At 38.1% G+C, this 20,879-nt stretch overlaps 1 protein-coding gene across 10 annotated transcripts in view; it reads right to left on the bottom strand.

Moving 5' to 3' along the window:
* Positions 1-20,879, bottom strand: part of RBFOX1 (RNA binding fox-1 homolog 1) — a gene marked incomplete at both ends in the record, with an annotated part of 1,305,905 nt that overhangs the window by 233,381 nt on the left and 1,051,645 nt on the right. For 4 of the 10 annotated variants that reach the window (XM_080617600.1, XM_080617599.1, XM_080617595.1 and 1 more), the window contains one exon: positions 19,008-19,386. The exons of 5 other annotated variants lie outside the window; for them this stretch is intronic. In XM_080617600.1, the coding sequence (XP_080473726.1) occupies positions 19,008-19,094 (87 nt within the window). Of the gene's footprint in view, positions 1-15,186; positions 15,370-19,007; positions 19,387-20,879 lie in introns of those variants that run through there. One more of the 10 variants, XM_080617597.1, reaches the window with a different exon arrangement.

The raw sequence follows: 20,879 nt of genomic DNA, 5'->3' as shown, positions 1-20,879 counted from the left end.
ATACTATGCCTGGCACTATATTTGTAGTTCACTAAGAAACTAATGGCAGAAGTCTCCCTAACCATAGAAAGGTATTTGTAAGTCCTGACCTGAACACAGCAGATGTAATAAACATTTAAAAAAAAATATTTATTTTTAATACATGCTTTACATTAAAGAATTTCTCGGACAGTTGTGCTATATCTAATCAGGCCCCATGGCAAATATTCACTAACCCTCACAGGAATGAACTACTCTCACTTCAAACAATTGTTACAGTTTGAATCCAATTGACTCTAGACAAAAGTACTGAGATAATCAGCATATTAAAGCCAACACTATAACCATATGTTAATTATGTAAATGATTCATTTTAATCAGCTAGAACCATGTAAAGAGTTACAAGGAATGCAAATGTAGGGAGTTATTAAAAATCTCATTATTATTCATCTTGGTTCCATGCATGAATGTATCCATCCAAACAGATGAATTAATAGTTAGATGAAAGAGCTAGAAGGGAAGTCTGTGGGAAACCATCTGTCTTGCTTTTTATCCCTCCCAGGCTTCAGCCATGCTGCAACGGCTACATGAAGAATAACCCCTGAGAAGAGTCAGTGACTGTCTACACAGCACCTCAACCAGAAGTCAATGATTCTACAGCAAATTTAGAAAAATTGCAACACTTCTCATCCATTCCCAAACCGATACACTCAATAGGTCCAGGAAATGGAAAGGGAAACCTGAATAATAAGTTCAGATGAACGGCTGCAGGAGTTATGATCCATACTGACCTAAGACACGTAGCAAGTATCAACTTATGCAAAGGTTCTGGAGTATTTTAAAGACACTTATGTAAAGAAAGCCCTCTTACAATTGTCAGCTAGGTGTTAACAACTATTCAGTAGCTACCATGACTTGGACCCATAATAGTATCTAATACAATAGTTGTTTGTATGAAGGAAAGTAGGAGTCAAATGCCATCTTCATGCCCAAATGCAGCACGATTTTGTCAGAGCTCTAGATACGGTGCAACACCACGTATAAGCAAATAAGGATTAGCTGGAAAAGTAGTGCATAAAGCCACGGAAGGAATAAAAGGGTTGGTATGTTTAATACAAGTACACATGCATTATAGTAAATCCACCCTGCAATTCTTCATAAATCTTAGGTAGCATCTTATTTAAAACTGAATATACAACTTACTTTTTAAAACCTTGGTTAAAGCCAGCTACAACTATGCTGCCGACAAAACTAAAACTCCATAAACAAAATGTACGAAGAATGAACTAAACACTTGAATTGTATTACAACATTGAAAAATACATCCTTTCCTAATAAATTATTTTCATTCTAATAGAGTTAACAAAAACTGTTTTTAAAATGTTTGTCAGTTTTCAGACTCTTTATAAAGCTTTGTTCTTCATACTCTAATTCTTTCGTGTTTTCCTGCCTGATGTCTCCTAATGCAGTTTCACTGGAATCATTCTATTTTTGATCTTTAATCCTTTTATATGTTTTTTCTTTGCTTACTCTTGCATGCCTTTGTAGTTTCTGTAATTGGGTCTTTGCACCATTTTAGCAGGGTTTAGCACTGCGCAGCTTGTCAAATTTAAGTAGAAGTGAGAATAATCTATCACTAGTATAATAAACAAGCAAATAAACTCACATACCACCAGCCTAAAGTGAATGTTTGCCACAAAAAATGTAAGCAGCAATTCTGCTCATTCTGCAAAGGCTGGTGAAGCTTTTATCCATTTTGTAATCCAGGAAAAAAAGTGCAATTGCACAGAAAGTACTTTAGATCACTAAAAATTTATTAATAGCGGGTACACATTTGCAGTGAAACAAGGCTTCATTAATTTTTTCTAGAGGTGCCTGCGTAAATTCAACTTAGGGAAAAGTGCTTGACAGCTCTGCAACTACTGACTGACATTCCTCAGCAAAGCTTTACCAAGTACCAAGCATAAATTAAGCACATCCTGGTGATAATAAAAACTGCAAGTGAAAGAAAGAGTATGACTACCTCAACTGAAATGAAGTGAACTGGTAATTTTTAAGTAAAGTGAAGTGAACAAAATCAAGTGAACTGGCAACTTTTAAGCAAAGCTTAGCTAATCTTAAAACACAGTAAACTCTACCTTATCAAGAAATTTCAGGTGCAATCTTCAGGTGTCCAGTACTTACTACTTTTACAGACATTTAATCTTTTTTTCTGTTTCCTGCTTATCTTTACAGTCACAAAAATGCTTATACAAAATGACTCATAAACTAGAAACAACCTCAAAAAACAGTGCTGCATTCCCACAAGTTCACAGAATTTAAAACTACACAAATCCTTTGTTCAAGACTCCCAAAGAATGCCACTGTTGAGGTATTTTAATTGTATAATTTATACAACTACCTCAAAATCTGTCCCTGAAAGGATGAAATCAGCTGTGACAAGTTTCATGAAATGAAAATACGTGATCCATGTTAGGCTACAGGATAAAGAATCCCTCCTTACATGCTCCAGACAGAAATCTTTTTCATATAATTAAATAGGCATGCATCCTTGGATATATACATGAGACAAAGGATAAAGCATATTATTAAGCAAACTGAAAGGAGTTTCCAACCTTACACTCATGATTCTGTCCACATTACAAGGATCACTTCCTATTTATGCAGGCATTGATGAATAAACCAGAGGACAGGGGAGAATGGTAAATCAGAGTGGAAAAAAGAAACTGAAGAAAAATTACATTGATAATATGATAGCTTTAATTTGCTAACATCTTGTTTATCATTATGAAGCATAAGGAGAAGAAAGCATAACCTTATTATTATATTCCCCTCTGTTCTTCCATGATACAAATAGAAAATTATGTATGAACTCTATAAATATTTCTTTAAAAGATGATTTATTATCTGTATTTTGCGAGTCATAAAGGCACTCTTTCATCTTTATATATTTCTTAACACATTTGACCTTTTACAAAGCTCTTCCTAGTGCTCATCGGTAAGAGGGGAGAAAGCTCTTGTTATTCTCTGAGATTACATAGTAAATTCCACAAGAACAAGACTTGGCAATAGTTATTTGGAGGCCCTCAAGAAGGGCTATGAGATTCCACCACACTTCCCGCACTCACAAAGCCACTGATTTTCTAATGGTTTCTACGTTAACACTCTCATAAGTAACTGAGACAAAAAAAAAAAAGGCAAGTCAGGGCGAGAAGATTCCTAAAAGCAGAAATGGGGTACATGTGGGGCCTTTTGAGTCACTTTATACAAAGTGATAAAAATTAAAACTGGCAAATAAATCCCACTTCACTAAGGCTCATTTTATTTCACTTTATTTCTCTGTTTCTTAATTTGTTTTTCCATGACCCCTTATCTGCCTTTTGCTGAACACAGACTGTTCTTGATCCATGACTCAGAGTTTCAGATCCTATCATCAACATTAACACTAGGAGAGAAAACCTGAGAAAATGTGATTATATTTACTGAGTGCCAGAATCTTAATTCAGGAAGGCACTTCAGTATGTGCTTCACTGTAACTTCAGTGCCTTATTGAACAGGACTGCTCCTAAACACATGCCAAAATGCCTCTTTTTACTGGAGGCTGTCAAATGAAATATGGATTAATTATGATTTGTAATGTGTAAATTTACAGCACTGTGGCTTTAAAAGACCTGTGTATTCATGCATTGTATTTTGTCACCTATCTTTACAAACTTTAACAAAAATGAGAAATCGTAAGATAATTCTTTAAAATACAGTGATGATTATCAAGAGAAAATTAAGTGCAGGTAACACAATGTTAGTATAGATGCATTTTGTTTACTGATATGCCGTTAATATAACCAGTTATCGCTACCAATAATACACATATTTACCATTACCCACATTGAGGTTTTTTGCTTAAGAGAAGACCATGCTGTTCTTGTATCTAAATAGTCTGTGGCTATTCCACTGTGATTTCCTTAGTGGTGTCCACTCAAACAGTGGGTTTAAGAGAAAGTGATCTTGAGCATGCACTGAAGTCATTAAGTATCTCCTGTGTTAATGTAAATACCATACAGTAAAAAGAGGCTTCTTCACACATTTTTGTAGTAACAAGGGTTAGGGTATTGTGACACCAATGTAAATAAACAAACCTGGATGGAAGGATGTGGTGCTCCTTTCTTTGGACATTCAAAGGCAGAGACTACATGTTTTGACAGTACCATGCACAGAAAGTGATAGTGCCACACATACAGCAGCATCTCAAAATTTAGCCTCAGTTGAGTTGTTGATGAAGACAGGATATGCAAAAATCAGTAAAGAGCTAACCTGTGCTTTAAACGTGTTCTTCCTAATTCATGAAATTTGACAGCCAAAAAAAAGGAACTGCAGACAAGGCTTCAGAGTGCTGATTATTTAAATAGATTACTTTACAAATGTCACTCTTTGCAAACACATAGGCAACATGATTGCTGTTTCTTTCACCACAGCATCAGAAATAGACTCAATAAATTGGATGTTTCAAAAAATCCAAACATTTATGAATCGTTTGAACCTACTGTACTGTGTCTTGTTTACTGTTGCTCTAGAAAGCTTTTCTTAAAGTAACGTGTTAAATCTCAGAGGGATTATCCTGAAATGAAATTTTTAATAACAGCAAAATAAACTCATCCTTCACAGAGCTGTGTCTCATGACTTAGTGTTAACTCTCACCTCTCCTCCCCACTGTACATCTGTACCTTTATTATCTCCTACTCCAATCTCAGGTCTCTGAAGGAAAGTTATGCTTCATACATGTTATTCTCAAAAAGAGAAATTACATACCTAAATAATTCTGTGGATCTAAAAGTCTTACCCTTAATGTCTTGCAACTGTAGGAGGCTAAGGAAAACTCTAGAAAGACAGACTGAAGGAATAAGAATTGCACTACCACAAGAGGAGGTGGCAGAGGTTGAAATCATTGTCTTCGAAAATCAAGTAGATAATGGCCCACTATGAAAAGGGTGGAAAGAATGCATTTTCTATGCCCACCCTACATAAAACAACAGTGGGAGGTTAAATTACAAAATGAAAGGCTTAACTCAGACAGCGGGCAAAAAACCATCCCTCATGCAAGCGTAAAATGCCTGGCAAGGTTAGAGTCTCTGTCATTTAAGATCTTAAGAACAGGCTCAACAAACATCTGTCAGGAATGACACAGGCCTTCAGGTAGAGAAGCAGATTACATGATCCCACAAGGTACCATGCTTCCCTATTTTTCTCCATCCCTCCTAAGAGTGGAACACCTCAAGAGCTTCCTCTTTTGTTTGTAGGTATTTCGCATTTTCCATCTTAAAAAAAAAAAAAAAAAAAAACAAAAACAAACCAGCAGGAACCAGCGGCTAAAAGGGGAAATAAAGAGAAATAGTGCTTTGCCATGTCCTAACTGCAAGGGTAAATAAACATTTAAACAGTTCAGTAGGGTATTAGTGAAATTGATGGAATCAAAACTACCTGGATGTTTAAAACAAGATTAAATTTCTTCCAAAAGGTCTACTTTAAGCCAGTCTCTGAGAGGAATTCTGTAGCATGTATATTCAAGTGGACAGGCTGAATTATCATAAAGATCCTTCCTGGCTTGAGCATCTTTGAATCTGAATCGGAAATCCCTCTTCACAGCAAGAAACATTTCTTACATAAATGTATACATTTACTTTCTGATTCTGAAAATAAATAAATAAATAAATACAGACAACAAAACAACAAAGGTTTTGTTCCATTATACAAATGGTTTTCGTCAAAGAATGCGGAATCAATTTTTAACAAAAATGTCCTGAGACAGGGAGAGAAAAAGAACCATTACCAGTTCAATTTGATTTTTCTGTTTCTGCAGTAGGTATTATGTATTCAAAGTCTCCTGTTCTGTCAAAGAACAAAAGCTAACTATTAAAGTCACAAACCACGGACACTGGTTTTTGCTTCAAAAAGGTGTGGAGGGTAATTAACACTAACTACTTTGTCTAATTCTTGAATCATAGTTGCTGTATAATAAACAAATAATCCCCTTCCCCCCAAACCAGTAAGTTTTACCTAAATGTACAATTTTTATCCTTCCCTCCAAAGAAACACACTGCTTCAGCAGAATTACGTATGCATACAGAAGAACAAAGCAGTAAATATAACAAATATGAACAATGAAACAGTATCAGTACACAGTATATCCACAGATGAGTTAATTCTTTAGCTTCAGACGTTAGGTTAAGAAGCTAGTAGTAAAACAGATGGCATTTTAGACAGTACATTTGAGAATCACCTCATGAGCTAACAGCCACCATTCTCAAGAAATTCCACAAATACTTTTGATGCTTGCTAGTACACAGTGTTCCCTAAAAACATGTCTTGGATCTGTTTCTGAAGGTGTCTGATTCCAACTCCATCTATTTTTATGGTGTGGATGCTGCATCATATTTTTTTGCAATGGAACTGAAGAATGATACTCAGAAGATAATTTTAATTAATAAAATAAAAAAAAGTTTATGCCATTCTATTAACACAGAAGTGTTTCAAATTATATATATATAAAAAAACATTGTTAAAGCAACAAGGTGAGAGAAATAACAGAGGCACATAGAATACAGAAAGTGAGAAATGTGAGGTAGAAACTGTGACGTTATAGCAGTCACATAATGGTATCAAGAAAATGAAGCACTGAGCAGATCATTTGCTGTGTCAGAAAAGCGGTGATCAGAAACAGAACAAAACCAACCAAATAAAAATAGTCAACCTATGAAACACAGGCTTAAAAAATTACATAGTCTTGGCTCTGACCCACAACTACTTTTAAGTATTTCAGGTACTTGAACTTGACTTCTGAAGCTCAGGGGAGGAAAACACCTACAGTGAATTCATCTAACAAACTACTATCTCGAAATAACCTCTCCCATGCTATGCAAGATTCACTGGACTACCTCTTCCCTTCCTGATCTCCCATTTCTTATTAGAACCAAGAGATTAAAAATACCTTCTCTCACCGTTTTGCTATTATTCTGATAGGGAAAGGCTTTCATTAAAGAATTATTTTGTGCAGTTCTGTAAGAATCAACCAATAATAATGCAGAAGGTAAATTAGCAGACAGAAACCTTCCACCAGGAACATACTGACCTCAAGATGACCACAGAACAGCACATAAAAAGTACATTTCAGACACTTAAGCAAGACAATGCTTCTCATGGCTCAGTTACCAGAAATAAACCAGAAATAGCCACCACATAAGTTAACATGCATAGAATCACCTTTAGGCACATGTAAAGGCCTAAAAGACCGCCTAGCAATGTTCTAAGTATTCCTCAGAAATCCACCAGTTCCAGAGGACTAATGAAGAGATACTTAAGACATTAAGACCTAGGAACAAAGCGTATTCTTCAGAAAACCAGAAAAACCTCACTGTCATGCCTTTACGAAATACAGGTAATTATATATCATCATCTGCACAGGAGACTGCTCTCCATTTCTGCCATGAGTAAAGATAACAGTAGATGCTAAACCCTACTTACATCCATCTGAGGAGGGATTTAACAAAGACATTGTGAGAGACCGATCTGAGATCAGACTCTACTGTCCACTGTCTCAAAGATTGGTATGAGAAGCTGACATAAGATGTGAAGCTGAGATGGGATTCCACCAACCACTGTTTCAGATGGGTGGGAGGAGTTGAGATAAGACTCCATTGTCCAAAGTCTGGGAGGAGCTGAACTGGGACTCCATCCATTGCCTGAGGGATGAGTGGGAAAGAGCTGAGATAAGACTCTTCTGCCCATTATTGGAGGATTGGTGCGAGGAATTGATGCCCATTATCCCAAGAATTGCTGCAGAGGTGCAGTTGAAGAGCTGGTTTTGAGCCCTTCAACTCACCAGGGAAACTCACCAGGAACATGTAATACCTAAAGAACAGAGGTATTCCCCCCAATTCATTATAAAAGGAAGAAAAGGTAATTACCAGGGAGGACACCTCCATGAGGACACTCTCCACCAATGACTACTATGGACCCTGAGGGACACCCTCCAAGAGGCACTGCCACATGGACAACTCCAGAAGGACACCCACCTCCAACAACCAGTATTGGAGGACACTTTGCCCCAATACTGACTACAAACCCTGAAGGACTCTCACCACCTCTGACAACAAAGACGGATCCCCAGGACACCGCTGGATCCATGGTGATCACTGTCTCTCTCTTTCCCTCTCCACCCCGAATTCTTGCTTCAATTCCATCCTTCTTTCCAATCTGTCCTGTTGCTATTTCCTTTATTACAAAAATTTCCCTTTCTTACAATAATTGTCTTTTCACAATAAACTGACTGATCAATTACAGTACTTGACCTCATTTGCACCTAATTTCACTGTTAGGATCACAAACCAAACGAGGTCTGACACTGGGGTTTTCTCCAATAGGACCTTCACAGACATTATGTGGAGAACTAAGGCCAGAGAAAAATAGGGAATCAGTATTTGCAGATTGGTGTCTCACTGCAGAAAAATAAGTCTAGACTAACATAGGTTTTATAGTTCTCTTGCATACATCCTGTACCTAGGGAGGAGCAATCCCAGGCACAGCTATAGGTTGGGCAAAGAAGAGATTCAGAGCAGCCCTGCAGAGAAGGACTTGGGGGTGTTGGTCAATGAGAAAACGAACATAAGCTAGATTCAGTGTGCACTCACAGCCCAGAAAGCCAACCGTATCCTGGGCTGCATCAAAAGGAACGTGACCAGCAGGTCAAAGAAGGTGATCCTGCACCTCTACTCTTGTGAGACCTCACTTGGCGTATTGTGTGTAGTTCTGGTGTCCTCAACATAAAAAGGACATGGAACTGTTGGAACAAGTCCAGAGGAGGGCCACAAGGATGATCAGGGGACTGGAGCACCTCCCGTATGAAGACAGGCTGAGAAAGTTGGGGCTGTTGAGCCTGGAGAAGAGAAGGCTGCGCGGAGACCTCATAGCAGCCTTCCAGTACCTGAAGGGGGCCTAAAAGGATGCTGGGGACAGACTCTTCATTAGGGACTGTAGTGACAGGATAAGGAGTAACAGGTTAAAACTTAAACGGGGGAAATTTAGATTGGATATAAGGAAGAAGTTCTTTACTGTGAAGGTGGTGAGGCACTGGAATGGGTTGCCCAGGGAAGTTGTGAATGATCCATCCCTGGTGGTGTTCAAGGCCAGGTTTGACAGAGCCTTGGGTGACATGGTTTAGTGTGAGGTGCCCCTGCCCATGGCAGGCGGGTTGGAACTAGATGTTCTCAAGGTCCTTTTCAACCCTAACTATTCTATGATTCTATGATTTCAGCGAAAGGACTGACTGCCCAGCGACTTACAGATTCCTTTTACAAACTTGGTATAGTCTTTCATGTTATTAAAAGAGAGAAGCATTACACAACAAAAAAAGCCACTCCCCCCTCCCCCCCACCAAAAGAAGACTGATATGAAATACGCAGTGACATTTTTGGGTCAACACAATCTCATAGCGTCTGTGTCATATTCTGATGCAAGGAAAATAGTCAATCACTACTGAGCTACCAGGAAAGCATGCTTTTCTAGAACAGTCAACTATAACGAGTTCAGTTACAATAAAATATCACAAAATACAAGAGCATTTTCTTCTAACCATCTTTTTCAATAGTAGATGCTATCATATTGGAAATGACAAATCCCACTCTCTGCATAATCATGTCATACATGATTTTAAAAGTCTGAAGGTCTACAGTGCTCTTCTCCCTTTGCTACGACTATACCACCTCTGAATTCAAAAACTAACTCATATTTCAGACATAATATGCAAAAAAGAGGAAAATATATCCCTGTAGTCATCATAAAGCTGATTACAGTGACAATTAGACTGAACGCAGAACATTACAAGCCATGATATCACAAGCTTTTTAAGTCAGTTGGCAGCATAATACCAAAATGCCACTCACAAATCAGATTCCAAGTGTTAGCATCCCTGAAATGCATATGAAATTTTCTCATGGATTGAAAGTTTCTCTTAAAGGTAAAGTTTACAGCACAGTGCATCGCAGCACAGACTCGGAACTGTCAGTCAGGTCTCCTATGATATTCACACAGTGACTCTCAAAAATCTATTGCAGATAAAAGTTCATGTAAACTGCCTTCTTTCCAAATCTGTGCTTCCCTGTTGGGAACATATTCAGCAGACTTGGCTTACTGTACAGGATGTATATACTGGGCTTAATTGTGCCTAACAATCGCCTTGGCCAGGGGAAGGCATTTTCAGATGGGAAATGTGTACAAACATCTGTTACATTTCCCTATGCCTGATTTTAACTGCGCCTTCATGGAGGAAGGCATAAAAAAAAAATCAAAGTACTAATTTCTGCAGCAAAATGACCCTGTACTCACTTCAGTCAATCCAGCACATGGTTGTGTTATGTCAGTTAAGAATGGTACTTTGAGAATCCTGCAATGGATTTATTTAATTTCCTATAACAGCAGTGTTCAAAAGGCTTCAATGTGTTTTAACAATTTATGTCTACAAAATAAGTCACCACGGAAGCCTGCAAAGACAAGTTTCCCAGCACACACCGACCAATGCTATAACGAAACCAACCCACCTATTTATTTTCTTACAGAATGATTAGTTTTGAAAAACTGCTTTGAATCACCAACAATTAACCTTTGGAAGTATACAGAAGTAAATTTTTACAGACAATACTTGCCTTCATTTTATATTTAAGATTCTGAATGAATAAACAGAAGTGGAACTACCCAGAGCCATTTCTGCAAATGCAGATTTTGTATTTTTTTTAATGAATGGCAAACAAAAGAACAGATTTGATAGGGGAAAATCAAGTAGGAAGAACAACTTGATAAAGACTGGCTCATCTTTTAAGAACTGGACATAACACTAGCTGTGGTGTTCCAGGCTGCCTTAAACCCTCTTCTGTTACTGGATCCAACCAGTGATAACTGCTAGGTCCCTCCTCATTATATTTAGGTTGTAAAAAGTGAGATGGGTACTTGTGCCTTAAATGGAAAGAGAAGACAGAGAGAACATGGAAGCTAGATTTTTAATTTTATGAGTTGGTCATAGACAGGTTAAGAGATTTTCAAGACTTCAAGTTTGCTTTATTCTTGTTTTAGACATAAGGCCAGAAAAACAAAAAAATATTCCAAATAGTGATTTTCAGAGCAATTCCAAGTCAAAGAGAAAGAGAACCTAATAAATGTGAGCTTATTTCATTAAAAACAGGCTTTTGTGTATTTTTCAAAATATTAAAAATTGATCTCCAGTATTTTTGCACAGACAAGATCTAATGCATCAGAGAAGAGAAAGAAAAATACTAAAAAGCTTGTCTATCTAAACCTACTTTCCTAAAAATAAAACAAAACTCTGTACACATAAAATACATATCCAACACTTGGAGAATAAGGAATCATTTTGCATAGAGGTATCTATGGCATCAAACTTCTTTTCAGATAACTGAAGCAGGTTCTATCTTAAGTACTCAGTTCAGCATCCAACTGACTCCAATCACCAGAGCCACGCTTACAGACAAAAGCTGAGTAAGGAGTAAGGAAGGAATTCTCAGACTTACTAATTCACTAAAACTCAGCATCACACTGAGGCTAGTCGGGAAAATGATTCATTCTGTATCTAGAAAACCATCCACAGATTCAGGAAGACCTGCTTTTCTTTACCTCTAGTCACCTTTTATTTCTCAACTATATGTCATCTTTCTTGCTTTTGACCAAATATGTGGTTATAAAGTTTAAAAAAGCCTAACAGTGGTGGTGTTTTTTGTGTTTAGTTGGGGGTTTTTGTGTTTTGGTTTTTTTTTAACTTCTCAAATCACTCTTTGGAATTCCCAGCTATGTTCAGGTTCTGATTTAATATAATTCTAAGGTCTTTCTCTAGGATAGAAGACAAGTAAAACACTTGGTAATTCCCATTTTTCTCTTTCTTGCTCTCAAGTGTTGACATGATTTGTTCTCAAAGTGTTTGAAACATGCTAGTGTGTAGTACCACTGTCAGTAAAGATGAAGACAGCTGATGCATAACCGCACAGCTGCTGGTAACCTTCATTTTATATTTAAGACACTGTATTTGCATTTTGCCAGCCACTTTCTTCCCTGGATTACATGGGTCGCAATTTACATGTCTAAGATGGTTGGAGATGTTTCCCACAGCATTCTCCTGGAGAAACTGGCTGCTCATGGACAGGTGTGTTCTTCACTGGGTTAAAAAAATGGCCAAATCCCAAGAGTGGTGGTGAATGTAGTTAAATCCAGCTGGTGACTGGTCACATGAGCCATTCCCCAGAGCTCAATAATGGGGCCAGCTCTGTTTAGTACCTGGAATAACGACTGAGTCATCAGTAAGTTTGCAGATGACACCAAGTTGGGCAGAAGTGTTGATCTGCTGCAGGATAGGAAGGCTCTACTGAGCCATATGGACAGGCTAGATGGCTAGATTGATGGGATGCGGCCAAATGTATGAGGTCCAACAAGGCAAAGTGCAAGGTTCTGCACTTGGGCCACAACAACCCCATGCAACACTCCAGGCTTGGGGAAGAGTGGCTGGAAAGCTGCCTGGCAAAAAAGGACCTAGGGGTGCTGAACATGAGCCAGCTTGTGCTCAGGTGGCAAAGAAAGCCTACAGCAGCCTGGCCTGTGTCAGCAACAGTGTGGCCAGTGGTACTAGGACAGTGATCAAGACCCTGTACTGAGCACTGGTGATGCTGCACCTCAAGTACTGTGTTCATTTCTGGGCCCTCACTACAAGAGAGACATTGAGATGCTGGATTGGGTCTGAAGAAGGGCAACAAAGCTGGTGAAGGGTCTTGAGTACATCTGATGAGGAACGGCTGAGGGAACTGCGGTTGTTTAGTCTGAAGAACATAAGGCGCAAGGGAAACCTTATTGCTCTCTACAACTACCTGAAAACAGGATGGAGAGAGGTTGCTGGTCTCTTCTCCCAAGTAACAAGTGATAGGACAAAAAGGAACAGCCTCAAGTTGTGCCAGGGGAGGTTTAGTTTGGACATTAAGAAAAATTCTTCACCAGAAGGATTGTCAAGCATTGGAACAGGCTACTCAGGGAAGTGGTGGAGTCACCATTCCTGGAGGTATTTAAAAGACATGTAGATGTGGTGCTTAGTGACATGGTTTAGTTGTGGGCTCAGCAGTTCTACATTAACAGTTGGGCTTGATGATCTTGAAAATCTTTTCCAAACTAAATGATTCTATGATTTCCACAGGTTTAAACATTGATAACTGAAAATTTTTGTACACAAAGTAACACAGACCACATCCATCACCATTACCACCACCCTGTATCTCCACTTAAAAGGCCTTTTGATACAGAAGGGAGAAAAACTTCACAACTCTTCGACTGAGAGAAGAAACTTGAGATATACTCAAGAATAGAACAAAATATACACACAGATGAAAAGTGATTGCACTAGTAAAACATGTTAGTCCTCCACTCATGAAGTGCTGGGAGTATAGTACTACTAATAGGAAACCCTTAACCCTTGCTAAGAGAGAGCACCACAATCAGGCCAGAATAAATCAGCATCTAAGGTAAGTCATCTGAGCAACCAGGGATCTCATTTTCACAGTATGTCCATTCTCCCATCTGTAGAAATTGATGCAAGCATAAGGAAAGCACTCCCTGCCCATGGCAGGGGGGTTGGAACTAGATGATCTTTAGGTCCTTTCCAACCCTAACTATTCTATGATTCTACTTACTGCATTTCAAATAGGCAATTCAGGCAATGTAAACAGAAATTATGCACTGCATTCCACTAGATCATAATCTAAAACACAACCAAAATAACTCTACACCACTTCAGACAACATGTGAAGAATTAAAACCTCTCATAATTTCTATTTAAAATCCTGTATTCAAATAAAAATTTCTAAATTACAAAAGGCTTTTTAATGTAAGGCCACACAACATATCCATGACATTTTCCAAAACTAGACTACCAGGAAGTAAGAATGAATTTGCTTAACACAGTAGCATCTACAAGTGTTCTGAATATATTCACAGCTAGCACTTCCCAATACAGCACTAAAATAAGGATTTTACAGACGGGTAAAGATGGAACTGTGAAGAAGTCTGTACCACTACTTTTCACAGCATATTCTAGGCAATTCTCTCAGCCTTAAAATAAAATGGAACTGTCTCCAGATTACCACTTTTCCAGTTGTCAGTCAAACACTGTAGTTAATCAGTTAAAGAAAATCAGATGCACAGATATAATTAAATATATACATTCTATAGAATTTAAGTTCATGAATTATGTAGTTATAATCAGCAGTTTATTAAGACAGTTAATCATCAGCCATCTATTTCCTACTTTTCTTCTACCTCCCCTTTTCCACCACACAAATAAATCAGCAAATGAAAGGAGAAGAAAAGGGTTTAATTTAGCTGGGTGAAGTCTAACAAATGAACATAAGCTTAAACCCTCGGAACTCTTAAAGCTTTTTTGGTGACCATGCTAAAATAAAAGCATACTTTACTAACCATATTCAAAAACTTTTTACTTCTGAAAGTTAAGTAGCTCATTTTGTATTACATAGAACTATCTCTTTATATAGAATTTTCCATTAGTTTACCAAAAAGTCTAAGTAATTTCAACTTCAATAATTTTTATAGTAATGCATGTGAACTATTCTTTCTCTGCTAAATGGAAATTGAGCCACACAGATCAGCCATGTGATAAATACTTCAGTAACAAGCACTAGATAATGGATATGGCATTTGTGTTTTTAAAATATTTTATCATAATCCTTATACTCCATATATCCAGAGTAATTGCAAAGAATTTATATACCTAAGCCACTCAAAGCCTAGAAATATGAAGCTAATATGGAGACATTTAACTTATTACTCTATAAAACGTATTACTCTTAGGAAATATTAACGTTTTCTTGCTGCTGCACTTTAATGATAAAGAGAGCTTCGTTTCACTTGTTTACTGTAAAGATACGTAAAATGGTGTAGTAGCACACAGCCACAATTCTGGGCAACAGGACAATGGTCCCATACCCTGGTCACTGCAGACGGATTTTTTTTCACGTCACACACTACCAACTTCTTATCAGGACATAAGGGCTCGCTCATGGGAATCAAATGACAAAACTGGGATATGAACCAAGTGCAGGATAAGAAGTCTTTCACTAGATTGCCACCTAATCCTCTATGCCGTTTTTCTTAACTCACCTGCCAGGAGAAACGGCATGATGGTTTTGACACCAAGGAGGCCTTGCTGCACAGAGCACGTGCAGTTGCTGGACTGCAGTACCTGCCTTGGTCCTCATGGCAGCGTAATTGCGACAGCCTGCTAAGCCAATAGCACATCTTTCCTGCCAAGTCAGAAAACATCTCTCCACCCACATGAGACATAATGCTATTTATGCATCATTTGTACTTTCATGTGATCTTTTCCTCCTACAGTTTCACCCAGAAGGAAGAAGAGAGAAGATATTTTATTTTTCTCATCAAAAATGTGTTAAGAAATCATAGGCAATAATAATGCCATCATTCTAAGAAGTTTTTTTGAAGGTGTATTTATTTATTGGAAAATAAAACTAAGTTTGCAAGCATACTGAATATAATTTGATACATTTTGACATATCTGTATGTCTGAACAACTACCTCCTCTCTCTTCACGAACACATGCATTTCATTTTCCATCATCTCTCTCAAACGTATTGTCCAAGGTTCAGCTGTAGCAGTCATTTTGCTCATTCTCAGTAGCTGGTGCAGTGCTGTGGTTTTGACTTTACCCCAAGAACAATGCTGATGACACCCCAATGTTTTTAGTTGTTGCTAAGTAGTATTTACTCCCATTAAGGACTTTTTCAGTCTCATGCTCTGCCAGGGAGGAGGGGCATAGGAAGCTGGGAGAAAGCAGAGACAGGACACCTGACCCAAACTAGTCAAAGGGGTATTCTATACCACAGTACATCATGCCCAGTATATAAACTGGGGGAAATTACCTGGAAGGCTCAGAACACTGCTCGGGTCTGGCTAGGTATCGGTTGGCAGGTGGTGAGCAACTGTATTGTGCATCACTTGTGTTTATTGTTTTCTTTTCCTTTTCCCCTCTTAGTTTTATATTCTCTCTCCTTGTTATTTCCCTTATCATTATCATTATTGGTGGTAGCAGTAGTGATTTTGTGTTATACCTTAGTTACTGGACTGTTCGTATCCCAACATGTGGGAATTACATTCTTTCAATTCTCCCCATTCCTCCGGGAGCACGGAAGGTGAGGGGGGGAAGGTCGGTGGGAGGGGATGGTAAAAGGGAGTTGAGGGCAGGAAAGCAGGGAGTGAGCGAGCAGCTGCATGGTTCTGAGTTATCGCATGGGCTTAAACCACGACCCGTATGATCTCAGGAAGAGGAATACAAATCTTAGAAATACACACAATTGGAAAGCACACATGGCTGTTTATCTAAAGTATTTCTAGAGATGTATCCACAGTACATGCCCTTCTTTTTGTGTTCTAAGTTTCACACATTCCAGTACTCTGTAACAAGCAGGTGTGACAAAAGCAAGAGGAGGAGGTAGGATAGAGTTTACTGGTGGATTTAGCAGGAGAGGCTGGAAAAGGCTGCACATAAACAGAATAAAGTAAAATCACATACAGTGCTTGAAGGCGTAGAACCCCTGAAGACAAGCAGTCCTCCAGAGAGACCTGAGCTCTCTCCTGCTCAACCATGAAACACAAAACATGGGAAAAACCTAAAAATTTCCCCACATCCCTGTGCAGTATTATACACTGTTCTTATATGCAATCTTGGTGAAAATCCAATTGGAAATCATGGGGAATCCCTAATCAGAAATACATCTACTTTCTGCAGAAATCCATACAAATAAATTGCAATCTTGTAAGTCTCTTAGAATGTTAAAACTGCCTTGTATTCAGAAATACTTCAGGGTTGTGGCTCTCAACCTGCAACCCAGCAAAAACATTTGCATAATCAGTTTATCAAGGCATATGTTTGAAGATTTCCATTAAAGTTCTGAATATTATGTAATTACTGCTTACAAGAGGATGATATAAATATGCCTATCAAGTGCCCTTTGCATTTTTTATTTTGGATACTAAGGTCTACTCTAGGAGACAAAAAATAAGCATTCCAGTACCATAAGCTGACTACAGATACTGCAAACACACATAAAAACTTGAGGTGAGAAAGTGGTTAAGCCATTTAATGTTCTAGTTTATCCACTGAGACAGTAACTCAAATCTTTTGTTTCCAAAATGCAATTTTCAGGTATGACATTAAGGAAAGGGAGAGAAGAGTCTAGAGAAGTATCCATACAAAGAACACTATTCAACTGTACCTGTAAACATGCCTATTTTTTTTTTTAACAATTCTGATTGCTTGACTATTTCAGACCTATGCTAATGGAGTAGCATAGGCCTAGATATATCTTTCTAATGAAAGAAAAGAAAAAAAGATTGAAATAAAGCGTCCTGAATTTTCAAAGGGGCCTTTCTTCTAATCTATCTGCTTGGATAATGCATCCAGAGTGGCATTTTGTAATGACAGCAACTTTCCAACAAATCAATAGTTATTTAATTCCCAACAAGCTCTCAAGTCCATTAAACCTGATTACATTCACCCATTACAGTTGGGTGCAGTTATTTTTCCTACACCGGCACTTAATCTATAACAGGAACTTATGAGAACTTTCAAAAGCAATTTCAACATCAATCAGCATGGAGTGAAAGGCGCGATTTGCTTGTAATTATTTATTGGACAGGATGGCACAGGGTCTGACTGAGATCCAGCATCCAACCTTCACCCCCAAATTCTAATGGATATGAAGGCCTGCTTGATGTGTTCAAGTGTGCTACTGTGTCTCACTGCATAAAAAAGCAGCACCAGCTTTCATATCCCAGAAGACAGTTTTTTGATATCTGATAATGGTCACTGTGCAATGCTATAATTCTATTTTAGACATCTGCTCCTAATATTAAGCCTAAAGTGAAGAACACAACTCAGTATTCGATTACTGAAGGGACCTATATGGGAAAAACCCCTGTATTCATGGTGTGATTGCCCCTCTGTGCCAGCTAACTGTTGTAGTAAAGGAGTATAATGAAAATTTGCCTCTCCTCCCCCCTTAATCTGACTGATTACCAGCATGACACAGAAATGCTGTAATACAAATGCATGTCTCATCCCTGTTCATGCACAATATGTAACTACTGCCATTTATAGGGTACACCGTTTTTTAAATTTTGTCAATGTTTGGAAATGGTACTTGAATTCTTTCTTAATGTCTTCTACCTTTGTAAATAACAGAATACTTTTTGCTTAATTAGCATCTATACGATCTATTCAAAACCCTAAGTCTTTCAGCAGGTAATTCAGTAGTACCACTTACTGATAAAAATAAAATCAAAACCGGACAACAGAACATCAAGTAAATCTAGTAATTGCCAGTTAACTTCTAAAATACAGTACTCTTGCTCTGGAGCAAGATCTTACACTTTTAGAGATCAAAAGAATTCATATGATGTGCATAAATATTCTGTGAAGGTGATAAATTTCTATACGCACAAAACCACAAACTCTTTTTTATTCAGTGTGACGTGTAACATATGAATTAATGCATATTTAACACTATTCATATTTGCTATGCTAAAACACTTAACCTAAACACATAATGGTAAGTTACTTTGTCTTATGACCTGACGTGGGAATGCTGACTCCCTCAGAAACCTAGAATGGATAGCAAATCCTCTGCCCTGTGGTCAACCTCGTGAAGCAAAGGCATGAATGTTAAACAGCAGACAAATCAATACAAGCAAATATAGCTCAACTACACCATTTATTCAGCCATGAGAGATGTCAATACACAGATTAGGGTGATCCATCTTCTTGATTTCCTACTGTCTTCTCACTGACTACATGAGAGCTTTTGCCTGTATTAAAAGTGTTTGCTTTCTCAACCATAAAAATTCCAATTATTACTCTAAGTGCACTAGAGTTAAGTTGCTTGTTGGAAGCGGCCTTGCATTACCTGAACAAGTCCAGCGAAGTATGGTGCTGCCGGCAGAATCATTGGCACTCCATATGGATGTAGCAAAACTCCTTGAGACGACAACATGGTTTAAGTGATAGTATTACTCCCACTAAAGCTAAACACATCAATTGAAAGTTAGGGGAAAATCTATATACCAACTTCTTCCAAACTCAGAGCTAGAACCAAATAACTTCTGCCAGGGGCAAAGCCCACATCAGCTGTAAAAAAAAGAAAAAAATTGACGTCAGCAACTCTTAATGTTAAAATTTTCTTCAGAGACAACAGATAGAGACAACAGCTGCAAACCTAACTACCAAAAAAGGAAGCTGCTATTTTGGGACCAGCTTAAGTAACATGACTAACCAGCTACTCTTTATCACTTCAGATTTTTAAATATTATACACATACAGATTAAACTCAGTACAGATCTACAGATTAGAATTAATTTTCCTATTAGTTCTGGCATGAACATGACAACAGTTAATATTAGAAGCCACTTACAAATAATCAGGCATAATCATGATTGCATAAATAAATGTTTCATGCTATCTATAAGCTGTTAAACAATATTAATGTGAGAGTTTAAACTTAAAGGCTGTTACATTCGATACATATACTTCTTTTTTATTTATTCATTTTCTTACTGACTTTGAATATTTGAGCTAACTAATGCAGGCTAACTACTTCTATTAGTGTAAATTGTATTTTAATGGCTTTTCTAACCTTTCACATCATCTATGTTGTTACATTTATCATAACTTTTTAAAAAAGAATGAATTTGACCTATAGAGTATTTTATATCTGTTCTCCAATTAAACTTACACTCTTAGTAAAAAAGACAAAAGAATGATATTGAGGCTGTTTCTCCCCTAAACAAAACAGATTAGCTTTTTAATGTACTACTTGCAAGACATTCTCCTCTACAGCTGATCATTTCTACTTTACACAAAACAAACATAGTCAAACACCTGTTTCATGTGCAATGGATCTTCTATTGCAGATATGAGCAATGATAAGAATCACAACTGAGCAAGACTTCTTAAATTTAATAAAAAATTAGTTAGGTGCTTAAAATTTCATGTTACAAGTCAAAAAAAAAAAAAAAAATTCTCTCCTACAGTTTTTGACCAACCAAGGTGCTTCATATAACTAATTTTAAGTACTTGACTTTGTTGCATAATTATTTTTCCGGATAACTAATAGCAGACAAGATTTGATGTGTCCTCAGCAAGTTTGAAGACAACACCAAGCTGTGTGGTTCGGTTGATATACTGGAGGGAAGGGATGCCATACAGAGGGACCTTGACATGCTTGTGAGGTGGGCTGATGCCAACCTTATGAAGTTTAACCATGCCAAGTGCAAGGTCCTACATCTGGGTTGGAGCAATCCCAGGCACAGCTATAGGTTGGGCAGAGAAGAGATTCAGAGCAGCCCTGCAGAGAAGGACTTGGGGATGTTGGTCAATAAGAAAACGAACATAAGCTAGATTCAGTGTGCACTCACAGCCCAGAAAGCCAGCCGTATCCTGGGCTGCATCAAAAGGAACGTGACCAGCAGGTCAAAGAAGGTGATCCTGCACCTCTACTCTTGTGAGACCACACTTGGCGTATTGTGTAGACTTCCGGTGTCCTCAACATAAAAAGGACATGGAATTGTTGGAACAAGTCCAGAGGAGGGCCACGAGGATGATGAGGGGACTGGAGCACCTCCCGTATGAAGACAGGCTGAGAAAGTTGGGGCTGTTGAGCCTGGAGAAGAGAAGGCTGCGTGGAGACCTCATAGCAGCCTTCCAGTATCTGAAGGGGGCCTACAAGGATGCTGGGGATGGACTATTCATTAGGGACTGTAGTGACAGGACAAGGGGTAAT

This window comes from Psittacula echo (genome assembly GCF_963264785.1).
Source record: "Psittacula echo genome assembly, chromosome: 5".
Classification (NCBI taxonomy): Eukaryota; Metazoa; Chordata; class Aves; order Psittaciformes; family Psittacidae; genus Psittacula; species Psittacula echo.
This window is presented reverse-complemented; position numbering and strand designations above follow the sequence as displayed.